The 22273-nt window shown below is 45.1% G+C and overlaps 2 protein-coding genes across 2 annotated transcripts in view; one reads left to right on the plus strand and one right to left on the minus strand.

Moving 5' to 3' along the window:
- Positions 1-22273, plus strand: part of eif2ak1 (eukaryotic translation initiation factor 2-alpha kinase 1) — a 50262-nt gene that overhangs the window by 13466 nt on the left and 14523 nt on the right. Inside the window, exons 5-11 of the mRNA XM_078240606.1 lie at positions 84-183; positions 1289-1369; positions 4319-4418; positions 4528-4591; positions 9829-10312; positions 12031-12139; positions 12289-12395. Coding sequence (XP_078096732.1) covers positions 84-183; positions 1289-1369; positions 4319-4418; positions 4528-4591; positions 9829-10312; positions 12031-12139; positions 12289-12395 — 1045 coding nt within the window. The remainder of the gene's footprint in view (positions 1-83; positions 184-1288; positions 1370-4318; positions 4419-4527; positions 4592-9828; positions 10313-12030; positions 12140-12288; positions 12396-22273) is intronic.
- Positions 14511-21939, minus strand: LOC144510897 (ankyrin repeat domain-containing protein 61-like). The gene is made up of 3 exons (XM_078240955.1): positions 21775-21939; positions 18713-18807; positions 14511-15764 (listed from the first exon to the last, which is right to left on the minus strand). Exons 1-3 carry the CDS (start codon positions 21937-21939, stop codon positions 14726-14728), a joined length of 1299 nt encoding a protein of 432 aa, XP_078097081.1. The 3' UTR covers positions 14511-14725.

The following is a 22273-nucleotide window of genomic DNA, read 5'->3' on the forward strand; positions in this document are numbered from 1 at the left end:
GCTACATTACTAAAGTCTAATTACTTAGAATGCGTTAACTAGAATATTGTAAACTGAACTGTTGCTTTTTGGCCTGCACTCAGAACAAAGGAAACCCTGTTACAGGGACAGACATCTCGCTATCTCAATGAATTTGAAGAGATCGAAAGACTGGGAAAAGGTAGTTACGGGAAAGTCTATAAGGTTTGTGGCAAAATCTTTCATTTCTGATTCTGGTCTAGGTATAAGTGGTATGTTTGCAAATCAAATAAAGTAATGCATGGAGCTGAAGAAACAGTAGGAGATGGGCGGCTCGGTGCCACAGAGGTTAGCACCGCTGCCTCACAGCGCCAGGGACGTGGGTTCGATTCTGGCCTTGGGTGACTATCTGTGTGGAGCTTGCAAGTGCTCCCTGTGACTGTGTGGGTTTCCTCTTGGTGCTCTGGTTACCCACCCACAGTCCAAAGATGTGCAGGTTAGATGGATTGGCCATGCTAAATTGCCCCTTAGTGTCCAAAGATGTGTAGGTTAGGGAGATTAGCGGGGTAAATACGTGGGGGTTACAGGGAAAAGGTCTGGGTAAGGTACTCTATCGGAGAGTTGGTGCAGACTTGAAGGGCTGAATAGGATCCCTCTGCACTGTAGGCATTCTATGAGATATTGAACATGTTCTAACATGTTATTCTTCCCTTTACCTACAAGCATATGAAAGCTGACATGAACCTGAGGCTGCAGAACATTTGAATGACACTCTTCTTTTAAGTGGGAAATAACTTTGGCGGGGGGGAGCGGTGGGCAGCAGGAAGCTGTGGAGTGGGAGATGAGGAGCTGACTGGGCGGTGTGGGGGGGTGGGTGCAGTTGAAACATTATACAGTGGGACAGAAATAAGGCCATTCAGTTCCTCAAGCTTGTTCCATTATTCAATTGGTTCATGGAGATCCGTATTTTAACTCCATTTACCCGCCCTGGTTCCGTAACCCTTAACACCTGTTGCCTAACAAAAAAACAATGAATTTAAATTGAAATTTTCAATTGACTTCCAGCTTCAACATTTTATTTTTGGAGAAGTGGGGGTGGGGGGAGTGGGAGACAGAGGAGAGTGTTTTCTAAACTCCCTTTGTGTGTAGAAGTGCTTCCTGACATCACCACCCCCCCTCCCCTCACTGGCTCTAATTGTAAGGTCGTGCCAGTAAATATTTACATTGTTCTATTTGTACATTGACGGCTTAATGAAAGCGTGAACATGAAATAGCGCTCATTAAACATCATCAACCAGAATTTCTACCCTTGTATTTCTATTTAATCCAGGTCAGGAATAAATTGGATCATCAGCTATACGCCATCAAGAAGATTCTCATGAAGAAGATTACAAAATACGACTGCATGAAGGTATCCAGTTAATGGCAGTGGTGTTAATGTTTATGTAGCAGCCTACTTGTTGATGAAAGTAGAACTCCCTATCGCCTTCTCCAGCCCTGCAACTCTCTGTCCAGATATCTGTGCTCATTCACTTCTGGCTTCTTGCACGACCACATTTTCTATTGCTGCACCCTTGGCAGCCATGCCTTCAGCTGCCTGGGCTTCCCTGGACCTCCCTCCCAAAACCTCTCCTCCTGCCTATAACTCTCTTCCCCTGCACCCGCCTCCTTTAAGGCCCTCTTAAAACCACTACTTCAAACAAACTTTTGCTAACTTTATCCTTATGTGTCAAATATTGTTTGATAATGCTCCATGGGATGTTTTACTATGTTAAAGGTGCTACATGAATGCAAGTGGTTGCTGTTGAACTGCACTGTAGGTAGGCAAAGCCTGAACTAATGGCTGTGATAGTGTTGATAACTAAGCAGTGGCGTGCTGGTACTATTGCTGGACTAGTAATCCAGAGACCCAGGATAATGGGGACATGGGTTCAAATCCCGCCATGGCAGATGGTGAAATTTGAGTTCAATAAAAATCTGGAATTCTAAGTTTAAGGATGACCATGAAACCATTGTCAATTGTCATAAAAACCCATCATTAATGCCCTTTAGGCAAGGGAATCTGTCATCCTTACTTGGTCTGGCCTACATGTGACTCCAGATCCGTAGTGATGTGGTTCATTCTTAGATGCCCTCAGGGATGGACAATAAATTTAAGTAAGTTTATTTATTAGTCACAAATTGGCTTACATTAACACTGCAATGAAGTTACTGTGAAAATCCCCTAGTCGCCACACTCCAGCGCCTATTCGGGTACACTGAGGGAGAATTTAGCATGGCCAATGCACCAAACCTGCACACCTTTGGACTGTGGGAGGAAACCAGAGCACCCGGTGGAAACCCACGCAGACATGGGGAGAATGTGCAGATTCCACATGTTCGTCCTTACCTGGTCTGGCCTACATGTGACTCCAGATCCACAGCAATCTTTTTCCAGCATTTATCCAATTCTCTTTTGAAAGTCACTGTTGAATCTGCTTGCACCTTTTCAGGCAGCGGCTTCCAGACCAGAACAACTCGGTTAATCGGGGAAGTCCAGTGACCCAAGCCGGCAATCGAACCCAGGTCCCTGGCACTATGAGGCAACGGTGCTAACCACTGTGCCACCGTGCCGCCCCTGCTGACCCAGCCAGCAACAACCATGTCTTATGAATGAATGTTTAAAAAATCAGTTAATTATTGGATTCTCTGCCTGAGAACATTGAACAATAAATTATCCATATGCTCTGTAATGGCTTTATAGGTAAGTGGATCATGCATCAATTTAAAATGATAACTGAGAGTGAGGAGAGAGATTAAGAGACATTATTTTACACACTGGGTTGTTGGAAAAGGGAATGAATTGCCTCAGAGAATGGTTTAGTCAGTGACCGTTAACAAAGAATTGGATAAATATTTGAAGAAGAGGAAGGTACAGGACTGCAGGGTGGTGTGGGGGGAAGGCGTACGAGCAAGTGGGGCAGTGCAATTAGCTTTAATGGCCCTAGCAACAAGCTGTCACAAACACGGGGCTAAATGGCTGCCTTCCTGCTGTATACAGCTGTGTTAATAGACTGCAAGGCTCCAGTTTGATCCTGATTTGTGCTGATGTGGTAGATTCAACTGGAAAGTTATTGGGGTTTTTAAAACTGCCCCCTGTACCTCTGAGCTTAGGTACAGGCGGTGGGGGAAATCATCTTATTCATGATCTGTATACAGTGATACTAAGCAGTGGCGTGGTGGTACTGTCGCTGGACTAGTAGAAAACTAAAAGTGTGTCAACCTTTGGCTAAGGACAGGGTGTAGCTGTGGTTTCCTCATTGTGAACCTGCACCAGGTAGGTGAATGAGTTATGGTACCCATGGGGCAGTACCTCTGTGAGGGTCAGCGCTTTGCTCAATGGGGTACGATCTATTCAGCCCCTCAAGACGCACTTAACTGTGCCATTTAGTTAAGTTAGTCCTCACTGCCAAGAAGGTCGGTACTAAAGAAAACAGCTGGAAGATAATTGGTGAAAAGGCCAGGGTGAAATTTTATTTGATTGAGCGAGTTGTTCTGGTCTGGAAGCCGCTGCCTGAAAGGTGCAAGCAGACTCAACAGTGACTTTCAAAAGAGAATTGGATAAATGCTGGAAAAAGATTGCTATGGATGTGGAGTCACATGTAGGCCAGACCAGGTAAGGACGACAGATTTCCTTCTGGAAAGGACATTAGTGAAACAGATGGGTTTTTATGACAATCGACAATGGTTTCATGGCCATCATTGGTCTAATAATTCCAGATTTTTCTTAAACTCAAACTTCACCATCTGCCATGGTGGGATTCAAACCAGGATCCCCAGAGAATTATCCTGGGTCTCTGGATTGCTAATCCAGTGACAATACCACTACACCACTGATTAGTTATCACCACTGGGGGGGCACGGTGGCACAGTTGTGCCTCACAGCGCCAGGGTCACGGTTTTGATTCCCAGCTTGGGTCACTGTCTGCCTGGGATCTGCACGTTCCTCCTGTGTCAGCGTGGGTTTCCTCCGGGTGCTCTGGTTTCCTCTCACCAAAAGACGTGCGGGTTAGGTGGATTGGCCATGCTAAATTCTCCCTCAGTGTACCCGAACAGGCGCTGGAGTGTGGCGACCAGGGGATTTTCACAGTAACTTCTTTGCAGTGTTAATGTAAACCTATTGTGACATTAATAAATGAACCTAAAACTTAAAAAGAACTTTAAAAAAATGATCACATCCATTATTTCAGGCTTTGCCTACCCACAGTGTAGTTGAACAGCAACTACTTGCATTTATATAGCACCTTTAACATAATAACACATTAAAAAAAAATTCTGGGTTTTGAAGCGCCACCGGAGTGTTTTGTGTTTTTTATTTCAGATTCTGAGGGAGGTGAAGGTTTTAGCTGGCCTGCAGCATCCCCACATTGTTGGCTATCACACTGCTTGGATAGAGTATGTACAGCCACTACCTCTGAAAGGTATTGTTAAACCTCAGATCTTTACAAAAATCAATGCAAAGTGACATGTGCGTCTTGTTTCATTAATGCATCTTAACCAATACATTTTTCCTCTGCTTATATCATTTAGATAACCGAATACATCTCAGTAATTTATGTGCATTAACGGGTCCCTCTGGTCAGGAAGAGTGTCGGTAAGAATTTATTTTCATAAATTAGATGCACAGATACTGAAGAAGGAAAGAAACATTCATAGAAGTAGGGATTGTATTGCCCCAGAGAATGTGTGTAGTGCAGTAGTGGCCAATTGGCCCATCAAATCTGCACCGATTCTCTGACAGAGCACCTTACCTAGACCCCCCTCCCCGCCCTATCCCCTTAACCCCACATATTTCCCATGGCTAGTCCATCTTGGGACGCTAAGACTCCCCTACCTTTGGGAAAAGATATTGACTACCCTATCTATGCCCCTCATTATTTTATAGACTTCTATAAGATCACCCCTAAGTCTCCTATGCTCCAGGGAAAAAAGTCCCCGTCTATCCAGCCTCTCCTTATAACTCAAACCATCAAGTCCTGGTAGCATCCTAGTAAATCTTTTCTGCACTCTTTCTAGTTTAATAATATCCTTTCTATAATAGGATGACCAGAACTATACACAGTATTCCAAGTGTGGCCTTACCAATGTCTTGTACAGCTTCAACAAGACATCCCAACTCCTGTATTCAATGTTCTGACCAATGAAACCAAGCATACCGAATGCCTTCTTCACCACTTTGTCTACCTGTGACTCCACTTTCAAGGAGCTATGAACCTGTACCCCTAGTTCTCTTTGTTCTATAACTCTCCCCAGTGCCCTACCATTACCTGAGTAAGTCCTGTCCTGGTTTGGTCTACCAAAATGCATCACCTCGCATTTATCTAAATTAAACTCCATCTGCCATTCATCAGCCCACTGGCCCAATTGATCAAGATCCCGTTGCAATTCTAGATAACCTTCTTCACTATCCACTGTGCCACCAATCCTGGTGTCATCTGAAAACTTACTAACCATGCCTCCTAAATTCTCATCCAAATCATTAATATAAATGACAAATAACAGTGGACCCAGCACCGGTCCCTGAGGCACACCGCTGGTCACAGGCCTCCAGTTTGAAAAACAACCCTCTACAACCACCCTCTGCCTTCTGTCATCAAACCAATTTTGTATGCATTTAGATACCTCACCCTGGATCCCATGAGATTTAACCTTTATGCAACAACCTACCATGCGGTACCTTGTCAAAGGCCTTGCTAAAGTCCATGCAGACAACATCAACTGCACTGCCCTCATCTACCCTTATCTACCTTCTGCCCTCATCTACCTTCACTCAAAAAACTCTAAATCAAATTTGTGAGACATGATTTTCCACTCACAAAGCCATGCTGACTGTCCCTAATCAGTCCTTGCATCTCTCAATGCCTCTAGATCCTGTCTCTCAGAATACCTTCTAACAACTTACCCACTACAGATATTAGGCTCACCGGCCTATAGTTTCCAGGCTTTTCCCTGCAGCCCTTCTTAAACAAAGGCACAATATTTGTCACCTTCCAATCTTCAGACACCTCACCTGCGGCTGTTGATGATTCAAATATCTCTGCTAGGAGACCCTCAATTTCCTCCCTAGCCCCCCACAATGTCCTGCGATACACTTCATCAGGTCCTGGGGATTTACCTATCTTGATGTGCTTTAAGACTTCCAGCACCTCCTCCTCTGTTATATGTACATTCCTCAAGCCATCACTATTTATTTCCCCAAGTTCCCTAACATCCATGCCTTTCTCAACAGTAAATACCGATGAGAAATATTCATTTAGAATCTCACTCATCTCTTGTGGATCCACACATAAATGATCATCGTCACAGATGATCATCACATTACTGTTTGTGGGAGTCTGTTGTGCACAGATGGTCTACATTCTACATTGCAACAGTGACTACACTAAATGCTTAAATAATTGTAAAGTGCTTTGGACATCTGGTGGTCATAAAAGACACTGTAGAAACGCAAGTCTTTCTTTTTTTTCGGTTGAATATCTATGGTCAGCACCATTTGGACTTGTGTTTGGGAAATAAAGATCTTGCATTTAGGTCGTACCTTGTTATATCCGCAGGATGTCCCAAAGCCTTTTACATCCAATGGGTTTCTGCTGCAGGCAAAGCATCTGATCTGAACACAGCAATGAATCATCAGGTTCCCTGCGTGAGGTGGGGTTGGTTGAAGGAAAAATATTAACCAGGAATGTTAGGAAAACACCCTGCTGCTTTTCCACGTTTATGCCGTGGGATTTTGCTCGTCCATAGTTTTAAATTATTTCGTAATGATTTAATGTCTCAAATGAAAGATGGCATCTCCAACAGTGCAGTACTCCCTCGTTTCCGTACTGAGGTGTCAGCTTAGATGATATGTGCTCAAGTCCATACCACATAAAAAGATCACCCGAGGGCTGCTGGCATTCGCAGAACAAAACCTCCAAGTTAATCTGTGTCATTATGAGAAAGAGCTTGCATTCATATCGTCTCTTTCACAACCTCAATGTTGCAAAACACTTTACAACCAATGGATTATTTTTGAAGTCACTGCTGTAATGTGGGAAACACAACAGTCAATTTGTACACAGCAAACTCGCACAAACACTAATGTGATAATCAGAATATTGGGATTCTCCCAAAAAAATTCTAAGTGTTGAATTTACGTAAAAACTGGGATTTTCAAAATGAATCTCCCAAACTCTGTCTCACTAAAAATCAGTGAGCGGGGCCTATTCCCGCTGGAGAGGCCGGCAGCATAGATTTGAGCGGGCCACTGTGCATGTGCTGATCTAAAAGCACCAAAATCGGCACATACGTAGTAGCCCGCACTGCCGGCCTCCCGATTGATCACTGGCTACCACAGCAACCCTGGGTCGTTGCCCCACTGATTTCCACCCCCCCCCCCCCCCCCCGACCATAGCCCAATCACTGGCCCCCCCTGAACATGTCTGGGCCAGCCTCGACTCCTCGTCACCGGCAGTTCCCCCCCCCCACCCCCCCCCCACCCCCCCCCCTCCCAACACCCACCCAAGCAGGCTGACCCCCACCCCCACTCCATCCCGATGTCCAGCCCGATCGCTGGCCTCTCTCCACTGAGTCGCCGCTGAGTGCAGAGTGGCAGCGGGATCCCCCCCACCCCCACCGATCGCCTCCCAATGGCCTGTCCCCAGTAGGCCCTGCTTCCCTTGACACTGCCCGATGCTCGTTGGGCAGTGCCAAGTTGTCCCCTTGGGTATTGCCATTTTGCCCCTTGGGCAGTGCCAGGGGGCCAGGCAGGCAATGCCCAGGGTGCAACCCTCTTGCCCCGACCTTGAGGGGAGGGAGGGGGGGTGGTCCTGGATGGCCCCCCCTTCACTCCAGCGGGGTCAGGCTACCAGCTCCCCGCTACTGGGGAGCTATTGTAAACCCCACTGGAGTGAAACACCCCTGGTGGTGGGGGGGAGACTCTAGCGGGTCCAGAGGCCTCAGTCCCGGGTCCGCTGATTACATGCAAAATGCTATTTTAAATAAATTATACAACTCCACGCTGATTTCTGGTGTGGAGCTGACAGTGCTGGAAATCCGGCGGCTGGAGACTGGCGAAGGCCGTGGGCACCCAGCGGCGAGCCTGCCTATTGGCCTCCGCTTGAGTCTTCACGCAGCGAGCTGGGAGAATCGCCCCCATTATTTTTGTGATGTTGGATGAGGGATAAATACTTGCCAGGACACCAGGGAGAACTCCCCTACTCTTCTTTGAATACTGCCAGAGGACATTTTGTGGCCCTTTAGGACCTTTTATGACTTGGACGAAGGAAGTGAATGTACTAATATTGCCAGGTTTGCGGGTGACAAAAAAAATAGATGGGAAGGCAAGTGTTGAAGGTGACACAAAGGGTGGAATTTTCCTGTCCCGCTCGCGACGGGGACCGTAGTGGGGCGAGGGGCAGATCATGCAAAGATCCGTTGACCTCAGGCGGGATTTTCCAGTTTTAGGGCAAGCACGGCTGGAAAATTCCGCTGAAAGAGTCTGCAGGAAGATATAGAGAGGTTAGGTGAGAGGGCAAAAACCTGACAATAGTGAAGTTATGCACTTGGTAGGATGAATATTATTTAAGTGGAGAAAGACTACAGAAATACAGCACAGAGGGATTTGGGGGTCCTCATGCATAAATCACAAAAAGCTATCAAGCAATTTCAGCAGGTAATTGGAAAGGCAAGTGGAATGTTGGTCTTTACCTCAAAGGGAATGGAGTATGAAAATAGGGAAGTCTTGCTAAAACTATGCAAGGCACTAGTTAGACCAAACCCGAATAGTTTTAGTTCCCTTATCTAAGGAAAGATATATACCGGCATTGGAGGCCATCCAGAGAAGGTTAACTAGTTTGATCCTGGGTATGGAGGGATTTTCTTATGAGGAGAGGTTGAGTAGGCTGGGCCTGCACTCATTGGAGTTTAGGAGAATGAGAGGTGACCTTATTGAGACATATAGGATCCTCACGGGTCTTGACAGGTTAAATGCTGAGAGGTTGTTTCGCCTTGTGGGAAAGTCTAGGACCAGAGGGCATAATCTCAGAGTAAGGAGTTGCCCATTTAAAACAGAGATGAGGAGGAATTTCTTCTGTCAGGAGGTGGTGAATCTGTGCAATTCTTTACCACAGAGGGCTGTAGAGGTTGGATCATTAAGTATGTTGCAGGCCCAGATAGACTGGTTTTTAATCAGTAAGGGAATCAAGGGTTATGGGGATAAGGTGAGAAAGTGGAGTTGAGAATTAACATATCAGATGAGTCATGATGCCATTGAATGGCAAAATAGTCTTGATGGGCCAAATGACCTATTTCTGCTCCTATGTCTTATGGTCCGATGGCCTCTTGAGAGGGGCCATAGGACCATAATAGGGGCTCGACTACTGTCTCATCCAAAAATGGTCTAGTGGTATAATTGCTAGATTATTAATCTAGAAACTCAGCTGATGTCCTGGAGACCTGGGTTCGAATCCCGCCATGACAGGTGGTGAAATTTGAATTTGGGGCAGCACGGTGGCACAGTAGTTAGCACTGCTGCCTCACAGCGCCAGGGACCTGGGTTCGATTCCCAGTTTGGGTCACTGTCTGTGCGGAGTTTGCTCATTCTCCCCGTGTCTGCATGGATTTCCTCTGGGTTCTCCGGTTTCCTCCCACAGTCCAAAGATGTGCGGGTTAGGTGGATTGGTCATGCTAAATTGACCCTAGTGTTAGGGGGACTAGCTAGGGTAAGTGCATGGGGTTATGGGGGATAGGGCCTGGGTGGGATTGTGGTCGTTGGGCCGAATGGCCTCCTTCTGCACTGTAGGACTCTATTATTCCATGAGTTTGAAAGTGATCAAAATTGTATCTTTACAGAGATTCTTCTGTCCAGAACACGCAAACCAATGGTTCAAGTATTGTTTTTGCTGACACTACTTCTGTTTCAAGATTAGCAGAGACTTTGTCAGGCAGCAACCTGGTTGAGGAAGAGATGTGCACGAACATATTAAAGGAAAATGACAATCAACATTTCTTTGATGATGGTAATCATGGAGCAAGCCAGCTAAATAATGGCAGATGCCAATCACCAGCCTTACTCCCGGGAACAAAAAGTCTCCAGGTCCACTCTTCATTCTATTCTTTGAAACATCTAAGATATGAGTCACTGACGCCCCGTTTGGTAAGAAACAAATTGGACTCACTGGTTGAAGCAACGGAGACGGAGACAGAAGACTTTGAGAGGGATAAGGAACGAGTAACCAGCGCCACGGAGGAGATTTCAGGCTCATCTGTTTACTCTAACAGTAGCTCAAGTTCAGATGATGGCTCATCATTCACAGGTGTATACCCTGAGTCCAAGGTGAGGAAACAGAATACCTTGGGAATGATTTCCAGCAAGTTTATTTTTTGAAATTCAACATAAGGGATGTTAGTGCTGGAGATAAGAAAGCTTTCCCTATACACTAGGATGGGGAGAGAGCACCAAAAACACTCCCAGGACAGGTACGGCATGGAGTCAGATACGTGGTAAAGCTCCCTCTACACTGTCCCCATCAAACACTCCCAGGACAGGTACAGCACAGGGTTAGATACAGAGTAAAACTCCCTCTGCACTGTCCCCATCAAACACTCCCAGGACAGATGCAGCACGGGGTTAGATACGGAGTAATGCTCCCTCTGCACTGTCCCCATCAAACACTCCCAGGACAGGTACAGCACAGGGTTAGATACAGAGTAAAGCTCCCTCTACACTGTCCCCCATCAAACACTCCCAGGACAGGTACAGCACAGGGTTAGATACAGAGTAAAACTCCCTCTGCACTGTCCCCATCAAACACTCCCAGGACAGATGCAGCACGGGGTTAGATACGGAGTAATGCTCCCTCTACACTGTCCCCATCAAACACTCCCAGGACAGGTACAGCACAGGGTTAGATACGGAGTAATGCTCCCTCTACACTGTCCCCATCAAACACTCCCAGGACAGGTACAGCACAGGGTTAGATACAGAGTAAAACTCCCTCTGCACTGTCCCCATCAAACACTCCCAGGACAGATGCAGCACGGGGTTAGATACGGAGTAATGCTCCCTCTACACTGTCCCCATCAAACACTCCCAGGACAGGTACAGCACAGGGTTAGATACAGAGTAAAACTCCCTCTGCACTGTCCCCATCAAACACTCCCAGGACAGATGCTGCGTAGGGTTAGATACAGTGTAAAGCTCCCTCTGCACTGTTCCCATCAAACACTCCCAGGACAGATGTAGCATGGGGTTAGATACGGAGTAAAGCTCCCTCTACACTGTCCCCATCAAACACTCCCAAGACAGGTGCAGCACGGGGTTGAATACAGAATAAAGTTCCCTCTACACTGTTCCCATCAAACACTCCCAGGACAGGTACAGCACAGGGTTAGATACAGAGTAAAACTCCCTCTGCACAGTTCCCATCAAACACTCCCAGGACAGATGCAGCACGGGGTTAGATACAGAGTAAAGCTCCCTCTACACTGTCCGTTTATAATTCTCAAACATACGATCAGCAAAAAGTGAGTTAAAATTAAATAGAGTTGAAGGGTCCCATTGCTTTGAATTTCACTCCCCTTATCCAGGAATATGTCTTACATTCAGCAGAAGATGTGTTTTAAATTGAACCTGTTATGTCTACTGTGTGTCTTGAGCACAGAAACCTTAGGCCAACTCTCCCACACTCCCAGTGAAATACTGAGGGAGTGTGGCAGTGTTGGAAGTGCCATCTCTCAGATGAGATATTAAAACCAAAGTCCTACCTTCACTCTCAGATGGATATAAATTTTCCTAGGACACTATTTCAAAGAAGGGCAGGAAAAGTCCTCCCAGTCTCCTCGCCAATATTTATTCAACATGACTAAAGCAGATTATCTTATCACATTGCTGTTGGTAGGAGCTTGCTGTGTGCAAATTGGCTGCCATATTAACAACATTTCCACATGTGATCGCACATCAAAAATTATTTAATTGTCTGTAGAATGCTTTGAGATGTCCAGAGGTTATGAAAGGCATTAGAGAAATGGAAGTCTGACTATCTTATCTCTTAGATCCATTCCTACCTCATGCTGCATATACAAATGCAGCTGTGTGAGAGGTCCCTTCAAGATTGGATTTTGGACAGGAATAGCAGACCAGGAGAGGGCCCATCCCTTACTTGTGAGCGGTTGAATTCTTTATCATCCTTTTCTATTTTATTAAATATTTCAATTGCTTTGTTTTATCCCTCTCATTTCGTACAACATAGTTCTTCGGTTAAAACAAAAAAGTTGTAAATTTCAATTTGCACCTTTTTTGATATTATTCAGGTGCGTTTAGTTTGGTGGAACCTGACTGCGCCGTTCACATATTCCGTCAGTTGCTTGAGGGGGTGCGTTTCATCCACTCCAAGGGTGTTATGCACAGAGACTTGAAGGTGAGTACATATCACTATGTTCATACAAGCCTTTAACTGTGCATAGAAAGAAGCCATTTAGAGTCATAGAGCCCGATAGCCCTACAGTGCAGAAGGAGGCCATTTGGCCCATCGAGTCTGCACTGACCACAACCTCACTCAGGCCCTATCCCCATAACCCGATGCATTTACCCTAGCGAGTCCCCTTGATACTAAGGGGCAATTTAGCATGGCCAATCCACCTAACCCGCACATCTTTGGATGTGGGAGGAAACCTGAGCACCCGGAGGAAACCTACGCAGACACTGGGAGAACGTGCAAACTGTCCGCACAGACAGTGACTCAAACCAGGAATCGAACCCGGGTCCCTGGCACTGTGAGGCAGCAGCGCTAACCACTCTGCCACCATTTAGCTCATCATGCCCACGCCTACTCTCGGAAAGAGCTACTCTACTGATTAGTTCCACTCCCCCTGCTCCCCGTAGCTGAGCAGATATTTCCTTTTCAAGTATTTATCCAATTTGCTTTTGAAAGTTGTTGCTGAATCTGCTTCCACTACCCTTTCAGGCAGTGCATTCTCGATCACAGCGGTTCGCTGAGTAACAAAAGAACTCGTCATCTCCCCCTGGTTCCTTTGCCATCCTAAAACTGTGACCTCTGGTTACTGACCCTGCAGGCAGGACAAACTTCTTCTTATTTATTCTATCAACCCTCCTCATAATTTAAATCCAGTCAAACCTCCCCTTGTCCCCCTTTGCTCTGAGGAGAAGATTGCAGCTCTCGTAGTCTAATCAGATGATGGAGGTAACCTCATTTCTCATAAATACTGTATGCACTGAGCAATCTCAATCTGACCAGGGACCTTTTGTTCCTCAGTTACTCTTTCTAGAGTAATCCACGGCCCCTTCCCGCTGTTTTCATGATGAAATTAAGAACCACGGTTAGATAACAACAATATTTTATTTTGTTTAAGAAGAGCCCAGTGTTTCATTTAAGCAGTGGCAGCTTTGGGAAGGTATTTAGATTTTGTTCACAATCTAGTCAAATGCAAGGCGGGAACAAAAGACACAAGAGTACCATTCTCTGTTGGATCCGAGTTTGTTTCACGAGAGCAAAACCATAACATTTCAGTAAGGAAACTGATCTATCAAATGGTTCATAGACTACCAGTATCTACCTTTGATAAGGTACTGCTGACTTGTGACCAAAGTCAGAGCATGTGATGACACAAATAGCAGAATGAATAGCAAGTTGGTTACAGAATAAGAAACACAGAGTAGGGGGGGAAAAAGGTAGTTAGACTAATAATAGGTGGGAAGTAGTGGTTCATAAGGATTCATGCTGGGAAAGAACACTGTTGTTCACTAGTTACTTAAAGAACTTGAACTCTGGGATCAAAAGTGAAATTTCAAAATTTGCACATGACTCCAAATTGGGGGGTGAGGTTGATACAGAGGATTAAACAAAATACAGGAAGACATTAACAAACATGCAGAATGGGCGTGTAATCAGCAGATAGTCTTCAATGGAGGTGAGTATGAGGTGATACATTTTGGCAAAACCTCCTTGGAAAATAAGTGTCTAAATGGAACAGGATATCTGAGGACACAGAGGTAAATCACTAAAAATAGTAATGCAGGTTAATAAGATCGTTTTAAAAAAATAGCAAGGGGTAGAAAATTGAAAAGCAGGGAAGTTGTGCTCTTTGTACAGAATTTTGGTTAGACCACAGTATCGTCAACAATTCTGTTCTCCATATTAGAGAAAGAATAGAGAGAGGCTGGAGAATTTTGAATTTACAAGAATGATAACATGACTGAGAGGTCATAACAGGCTGGGGGCTCTGTTCTCCAGAAGGTGACCTCATAGAGGTCTTTAAGATTATGAAAGGGTTTGACAGGGGAGACGTGGAGAAGGTGTTCCCAATTGTGGGAGATATCAGAACTAGAGGCCATAAATATAAAATGGTCACAAATAAATAAATCCATTCAAGAGAGAGGTTTTGACCCAGAGAGTGCAGAGAATGTGGAACTCACTACTGCAAAGAGTCGCTGAGGCGAATAGCATGGATGCCTTGAAGGGTAAGCTGGAAAAATGCATGGAAGAGAAAGGAATAGAAGGATAGGGTGAGATGGAGAGAATTGGAAGGAGGCTCATGTGAGGCATAAACACTGGCACAGACCAGATGGGCTGATTAATTTGTTTTGGTGCTGTAAACATTTTATAAATGGAGGAATCTTTTCAAAACTGTTTTATTTTCTGACTGATCCATTGATAGAGTTATCCATCACCACCAGGTTATGTTAATCCCATCGGTGCTTCAAAAAGTAAATAAATGCCTGTTGGTAAATTCAGTGCCCACTCAGGTGCATGTGGAGCAGGCTGTTGTCAAGATCACCTTGACCCTCACGGTCTGGCCATTCTGTTGGCTTGACCGCAATCTCTGCCAGTCTCTTTGCATAGTCCCGGTAACCGTACACAAACTGCCACACAGAAGTGGGCAGGATCTCTTTGAGACGTTGCCTCTGTCGGTGACCATAGACCTTCCTGACTACCACCCGGCAGAGATCCTGAAGGGCTGGTGGTTCCTGGCTCAGGGCAAGCAGAAACTCGCGGTGCTGGCGGAATTCTGGGTCTAGCAGCCCGCCAGGCAGCTGGCCCCCTTCCTTGCTGGTGAGCCGTAGAGGACAGGAGAGGCTGAGCAGTTTGGCCAGCAGGCGGCTGCACCGGAGATTGGGCTTGCGTTCCAGGAAGAGGGAGAGGGGCGACTCGCCCTGCCCAGTACGCAAGCCCAGGTCAGCGTCGTGCTCCAACAACAGGTCAATGAGCTCCTCCCGGCCCCCGAAACAGGCCTCGTGAACTGCTGCCCTCCCATGCAGGTCCTGGGCATCCACATTGGCGCCCGCTGTCAGAAGCACCCGCACACAGTCCAGGCCGGCCCCCAGCTGCTGTGCGCCCTTGCCCGAGGCGGCACAGACAGCCAGCTGGAGAGGTGTGCTGCCAGTGCCTGCCACCTTGCTGTCCAACCTCGCCCCCCGGCCCAGCAGCTCCTCCACCATTCGACGGTCCAGTAGTCCACTGGCCATGTGCAGCGGGGTCATACCATGCTGATTAACTGTTTCTAGGTTGGCGCCATGCCGTGACAGAATGGCCACTGCTGGCCAGGCCCCATGGCGCACAGCCAGGTGCATCGCTGTGTCCTGGCTCCTGCTCTGGGTGGCTACATTGACCTGCACCCCATGCTGGCATAGCAGCCGCAAGCAGCATTCAGCCCGACTCTGCATGCCTGCCATGGCCTTCTCAAACTTGGTCTTTGGTACGATCCAGTCTTGGATGATGTTGGGCCAGTGGACAATGATCAGATGCAGTGCTGTTCGGCCCAAGGCGTCCCTAAGGCAAAGAAAGAGAAGAGAAAACACGAGAATTTTTGAGAGTGGGGATTTACGTCTATATCGTGCCTTTCACAACCTCACGATATCCCTGTGCACTTTACGGCCAATTAAGCACTTCTGAATCTTAGTCAGTTGGAATGTAGGAAATGAGGCAGCCAGCTAGTAAATAAATATTTGTCCCAGGAGACCAGGGACAAATCCTCTGCTCTGGAAAATAGTGGCTTTAGGATCCGCCTGAGAGGGCAGACAGGGTTTCAGTTTAATGTCTCTTATGAAAGATGATGTACTGGAGTGCTGCTCTGGAGTACTTTTATCTTAGAATTGGCAAATGATTTGATATCACATATCTCAATAAATCCCATGCATTTTGTGCCTGCAATGTGATTTGTACCTCAAGTATAGCTGTTGTGTGGTTTTTTAAGAAGCCCAGGAGTTGGATTTCTAAAGCCCAGCATGGATTTCTAATGGACAAATCATGTTTAACCGACTTGCTGGAGGTGTTGAGGAGATAACAGAAAGGGTTGATGAGGGTAATGCTGTTGATGTGGTGTACTTGGACTTTCAGAAGGTATTCCACACAGTGCCACATAACAGACTTGTGAGAAAAGTTATAGCTCATGGAATAAAAGGAACAGTAGCACCCTGGATACAAAACTGGCTGAATAACAAGAAGCAGAGAGTAATGGTTAATGGATATTTCTCAGGCTGGAGGAAGGTTTGTACTGATGTTCCCTAGGAGTCCATTTTGGGACCCTTGTTTTCCCTGATGCATAGATCTTGGTGTGTAGGGGACAATTTCAAAGTTTGTGGACGACACAAAACATGCAAGTATTATAAACTGTGAAGAGGATAATGTAGATCTTGAAAGGATATAGATAGACAAGTTGGTGGAACGGGCAGGTAAGTGGCAGATGAAGTTCAATACGGAGATGTGTGAGGTGATACATTTTGAAAGGAAGAACATGGAGACAATATAAAACAAAGAGTAAAATTCTTAATGGGGTGCAGGAGCAGAGGGACCTGGGTGTATATGTGCAGAAGTCACTAAAGGCGGCAGGACAGGTGGAGAGGGCAGTTAATGAAGCATTTGGTATTCTGGGCTTTATTAATAGGGGCATAGAGTACAAGAGCAAGGAGGTTATGCTGAAACTATACAAGACACAAGTCTCAGCTGGAATATTGGGTGGAATCTTGAGCCCATGTTCACCATCCCATATTGGGTGGGATCGGCAGCAGGGCTCAATATCCGGCGAGATTCGTGACTTCCAATTTTTACCGCGCCTCACCGGCGACGTATTCTGGTTCACCTCCATAATGAGAAACCTCTGCTATGATGGTAGAATGGAGAGGTTGGGATTGTTCTCCTTGGAGAGAAGATGGCCGAGAGGAGATTTGATAGTGACGTTCAAAAATCATGAAGGGCTGGAGAGAGTAGATAGGGAGAAACAGTTCCCGCTCGTAGAAGGATCAAGAACGAGATGACACCGATTTAAGATGATTTGTAGAAGAAGCAAATGTGATGTGAGGAAAAAAAAGCTTTTTTACACAACGAGTGGCTCAGGTCTGAAATGCACTGCCTGGGAGTGTAGTGGAGGCAGATTCAAGTGAGGCATTCAAGCGATCACTAGATGATTACTTGAATAGAAAAAATGTGCTAGGGCATGGGGATGCTTGTTTGGAGAATTGGTGCAGATATGATGGGCCAAACGACCTTCTCCTGCACTGTAACAGTTCTGTGATTCTGTGAAAATGTCAGTTTCTCGCCAATAACTTGTAACAATAAATTGGTATCAGTCGTGGCTCAGTGTGAAGCACTCTTGCATTTTGAATTGGGAGTGACAGCGGGGGATGGGGACTGAGTCGTAGAGGCAGAATCCCTCCCTCATCATGTTTATAAAATACTTGGATATGTACTTGAAGTGCAGTAACCTATAAACAAAATGCTGGAAAGTGGGATTAGACTGGATGGTTCTTTCTTGGCTGTGTATTTTCTGCATTTCTATGGGTAGTCATGGGTTCAAGTTCCAATCCAGAGACTTGAGAACAACACCTTAGGTGATGCTCTACTGCAGTAGGGAGTGCTGCATTGTCAGAGGTGCCGTGTCTCTTTTATATATAGGCTCGACAGGAAACCTAAAAGAATTCTTTTAATGTCTATATGTCCAAAGATGTGTGGGTTAGATGGATTGGCCATGCTAAATTACCCCTTAGTGTCCCAGGATGCGTAGGTTAGAGGGATTAGTGGGGTAAATATATGGGGTCACGGGGATAAAGCCTGGCTGGGATTGTTATCGGTGCAGACTCTCTGGGCCGAATGGCCTCTTTCTGCACTGTAGGGATTCTATGATTCTATGTGTAATCCATTGCTCAGCATTGAGTGAATGGCAGTATTTGAGTTGGATTTCTATTTTGTGTCCTTCACGGAAGATCCACATCTCTGCTCAGCTCTCCCACTTGAATACCTGATTGATTTTTGAATGAGCAGAAAGATTGTGACTACAAATCTGTAACCTCCCATTCTGGAGCAATGCTTTGTATTTTATCCTATAATACCAGAGATCCCTGAAGGTACTAATTTGATGAGTAGGAGAGTTCTCCCCCGTGTCCTGGGATCAATATTTATCCTTCAACTAAAGAGAAAATATAGACAATCTGGTTATTGCTCTTTACGGGAACTGTCTGTACTCAAATTGGCTGTTGTGTTTCCCACAGTGTAGCAGGGATTGCACTGTTATTTCAAACAAAAGGATTACTTAGCTGTAAAGTAAAGCGCTTTGGGTTACGCTGGGGTTGTAAATGCAAGTTCTTTTTTTTCACTACTATCATCACTCTGATTAAATATAAAACATTCATTCCACCCATTGTCCCATCCCATCTAGAGAGGCCTCACACAAACAGCTCAAGAGCGACCAGAACAGATTGGAACACTTAACCTGCATCACTTACCTTGTCTCTATATCAGCCTTTAGTTGAAGTAAGCATTGTAAACTCTTTGCCTTTCTGTATGTCGCAGCCAAGTGGATTGGAAGGATGGCTAATCCCTTAGGATGATAGAAATGCATTACAAGTATTAGACTGATAACACCTTTTTGAAAAGTATTTGCTTCTTGGAGGTTGTGTTAAATAATTGAATTTGCTAAAATTTAACAGCTTAGCTACAAGGAGAATGTTACGCCTCAATATCACCGCTCATGTGTTATTGCAACCTCTTTTTCCTTGTTGTCTTTTACTTGTGCTGGAATCTGTGTGTTTTGTCAATCCTGTAATGAAACGCAGACAGTAGCAGATGCAGCTAGTGTACAACTGTGATGGTGGTGGAGGCAGGGGGAGGGGGTGGGATGGGGCAGGTGGAGGGGTGGTTGGTTGGGGGGTGGGGGTCTGATTGTACCCTCATTAGTTGTCTGTATACCTGAAATTACAGCAGGGGTGGCAACTTGGAGTAGGAACTCTGGTTGACAATTTAATCCTCTTTCCTCTGCCTCTAAAAAGTTTATTTATTTATTAGTCACAAGTAAGGCTTACATTAACACTGCAATGAAGTTACTATGAAATTCCCCTAGTCGCCACACTCCGACACCTATTCGGGTCAATGCACCTAACCAGCACATCTTTCAGAATGTGGGAGGAAACCGGAGCACCCGGAGGAAACCCACACAGATATGGGGAGAACGTGCAAACTCCACACAGACAGTGACCCAAGTCGGGAATCGAACCCAGGTCCCTGGTGCTGTGAAGCAGTAGCGCTAACCACTGTGCTATTATGCCGCCCATGTAACACCTCATAATTTTCTTACTCCCAAGAATGGTTAGCACTGCTGCTTCACAGCGCTAAGGACCTGGGTTCGATTCCCGGCTTGGGCCACTGTCTGTATGGAGTCCGTGTGTTCTCTCCAAGACGTGCTGGTTAGGTGCATTGGCCATGCTAAATTCTCCCTCAGTGTACCCGAACAGGGGCGAATAGGGGATTTTCACAGTAACTTCATTGCAGTGTTAACATAAGCCTACTTGTGACACTAATAAATAAACTTTAAGTTAGCCTGAGAGTATTTCCCACGTAAAGGTACTGTTTCATTTTGAGACTAATCATTAGATTTCCTTATCAGACAGCCTAAGCATTTGAAAGGTAATAAAGGGATAACCTTATCTCTCCTCAGGTTAGCCAATTGATGGGAATCCTGGATTTTTTTTTACCAACTGAAGAGTCAGAGACAAGTAGAATATGTTTGATGTAAATTAGGTGACATATATCCTGAGGGGAAAAACTCTACATCTTGGGCGTTGTCACCAAGATACCAACAGTATTTGAGAAACAATGTTTAAGGAATAAATCAATCAAGTATATTACAGATGTGAGAGTTTGCATCAGAAAGCCCCAGCGTCTTTCTTCTTTCTGGTTGATCATCTATCATAGTCTCCGACTTCTGTCACAGGGAGAATAGCATAAGAGGATTGAGGTTTCAGGTTGCCCACCAGCATCTTATCTTTAACTATTTTTATGCTCCAAACCTTGGCTCACTCTTTCGAAAGGGATGAATTATAAATTTGGTGAATTTTTAGAAACAGGAGGAGGCTATTCAGCCCCTCGAGCCTGTTCTGTCATTCCTTGAGATCATGGCTGGTCTGTGACCTAACTCCATAAGGCTTTTGTGCCATATCCCTTAGTACCTTTGGATAACAAAAATCTATCTTTGTTTTAAATTAACAATTGATATAACATCAGTTACTGTTTACAGAATAGTTACAGACTTATATCACCAATTGTAAGCAGAAGTGTTTTCTAATTTAATTTCTGAAACTTCTGCCTTTAATTTTTAGATTATGCTCCTTAGTCCACACCAACCACCAGAAGTAGTATCTGTCTATCCTACCTGTTCCCCATAATCTCTTGGAAATATTAATCAATTCATCCCTTAACCTCTTAAATTTCAGAGAATCCAACCCTATTTTGTTTAATCTCTCTTTATAATTTAACCCTTGAAATTTAGGTATAATTCTGGGAAATCTACACTGCACTCCCTCCAAGGCCAGCATATCCTTCCTAAATCGTGGTCCCCAGGACTGTCCACAGTGCTCCTGTGTGGTTGGTTCATGCTGGTTTTCACTCGAGGAAAGTGGGAAGATCAAATTTACACTCAAGAGACCTGGAAAACACGGATCTATTTAAAATCAGAGGATAATCCTGTTTTATTTTGACAAATTGATCAGAAAGGAATAGGTTTGATAGAGGTGTTTAAAGTTATGAGTTTAGATCGAACAAAGAAAGAGAAACTGTTCTGAAATGCTAGAAAGGTTGATGATTAGAGGGCACAGATTTAAGGTGATTGGCAAAAGAACCAGAGGCAACATGAGGAAAAATATTTTTATGCAATGACTGGTAAGGATTTGGAATGCACTGTCTGATGAGATGGTGGAAGTATTCAGTAGTAACTTTCAAAAGGGAATTGGATAAAGACTGACAGGAGAAAATACACTCAGGGATTTGGGGGAAAGAGCAGAGGAATGGAACTACTCTAACTCGATTGCTCTTTGAAAGAGTCAGCACAAACTCAATGGGCCAATGTCTCCCTTCTGTCTACGTCAGTCTATGATTCTAGACTTGTTCTGCCTCTATTGATAGGAGCTGGACACTTGTTTTTACTGACAAGGTTTTTATTTGGAAGGAGAATTAGGGAGAATCTCATGATTCTTACAACACTCCATGGAGAGTTATCCCCCAGTATAGCTGGGATGCTGTGGAGCGGCACCCCTCAAACTATAAGCCCCTGGTGACAGACTAGCTACCTGTTCTGGGAATTACTAGCTGTGGAAACAGAACAAAAGTCTGCCTTCGTGCTTCACCAGGTGTGGGAGGAGAATTGGATGGATAGCTGGGATGCAAGCTCAAAAATGAGGAAAGCTAAACTATTTAGTTAGATCATTTTATGGTCAATCGTTATACATTTCATATAAAACCTCTGATACACTTAAGACAAAGTAGAAGGATTGTCTGAATGAATTGCTGGATTTACCTGAGCTGGAAGAATGGGGAATAAGGAACAGTTTTTCCAGATAGTAATGGGATCGTTGATTGGATGGACCTTCAGCAAGCTTTTGATATTCTCTTGGTCTCCTTTCATAATAGCATCGTGAAGCTTGGCATGAAGATTATTAAACTCAGCCTGGCATTCGCACATTTTTGGAAGGTTCTGAAGCTGGGACTTTATACAAAGTGACTTCGGGATCAAAACATTGCCTGGTCATGCATTCTTCATGGAACTGATCTGTGGAAAAGTTGATGGTTGTCACTTAGATGTGGTCAGATCGAGAGTCTTGCAGACTCTCTTCTTGCTTTGACATGTGGGAAAGGTTTCCTGTTAAGTGGCAGCGGTTGGAACTGCGCAATTTTGATTTGTTTAACGTTGCGATGGCAACGAATTGTGACATCATCATCTTTGTGTTCTGTCTGGAATTTGGATTGCGATGTCACAATCCTGAGTTGGTTTTCGGAATTGACAAACAGAGGTACTT

This window comes from Mustelus asterias, chromosome 23 (assembly GCF_964213995.1).
Source record: "Mustelus asterias chromosome 23, sMusAst1.hap1.1, whole genome shotgun sequence".
NCBI classification, from domain to species: Eukaryota; Metazoa; Chordata; class Chondrichthyes; order Carcharhiniformes; family Triakidae; genus Mustelus; species Mustelus asterias.

Excerpts from the sequence above, each read along its gene's own strand:
- LOC144510897 (XM_078240955.1), bottom strand. The coding sequence starts at position 21,939 with ATGTGCGAATGCCAGGCTGAGTTTAATAATCTTCATGCCAAGCTTCAC. Across the intron at positions 18,808-21,774 it reads TCCCCATTCTTCCAGCTCAG|GGATTAGCCATCCTTCCAAT; the intron begins GTAAATCCAGCA and ends TATCATCCTAAG. Across the intron at positions 15,765-18,712 it reads AAGGCTGATATAGAGACAAG|GGACGCCTTGGGCCGAACAG; the intron begins GTAAGTGATGCA and ends TCTTTGCCTTAG.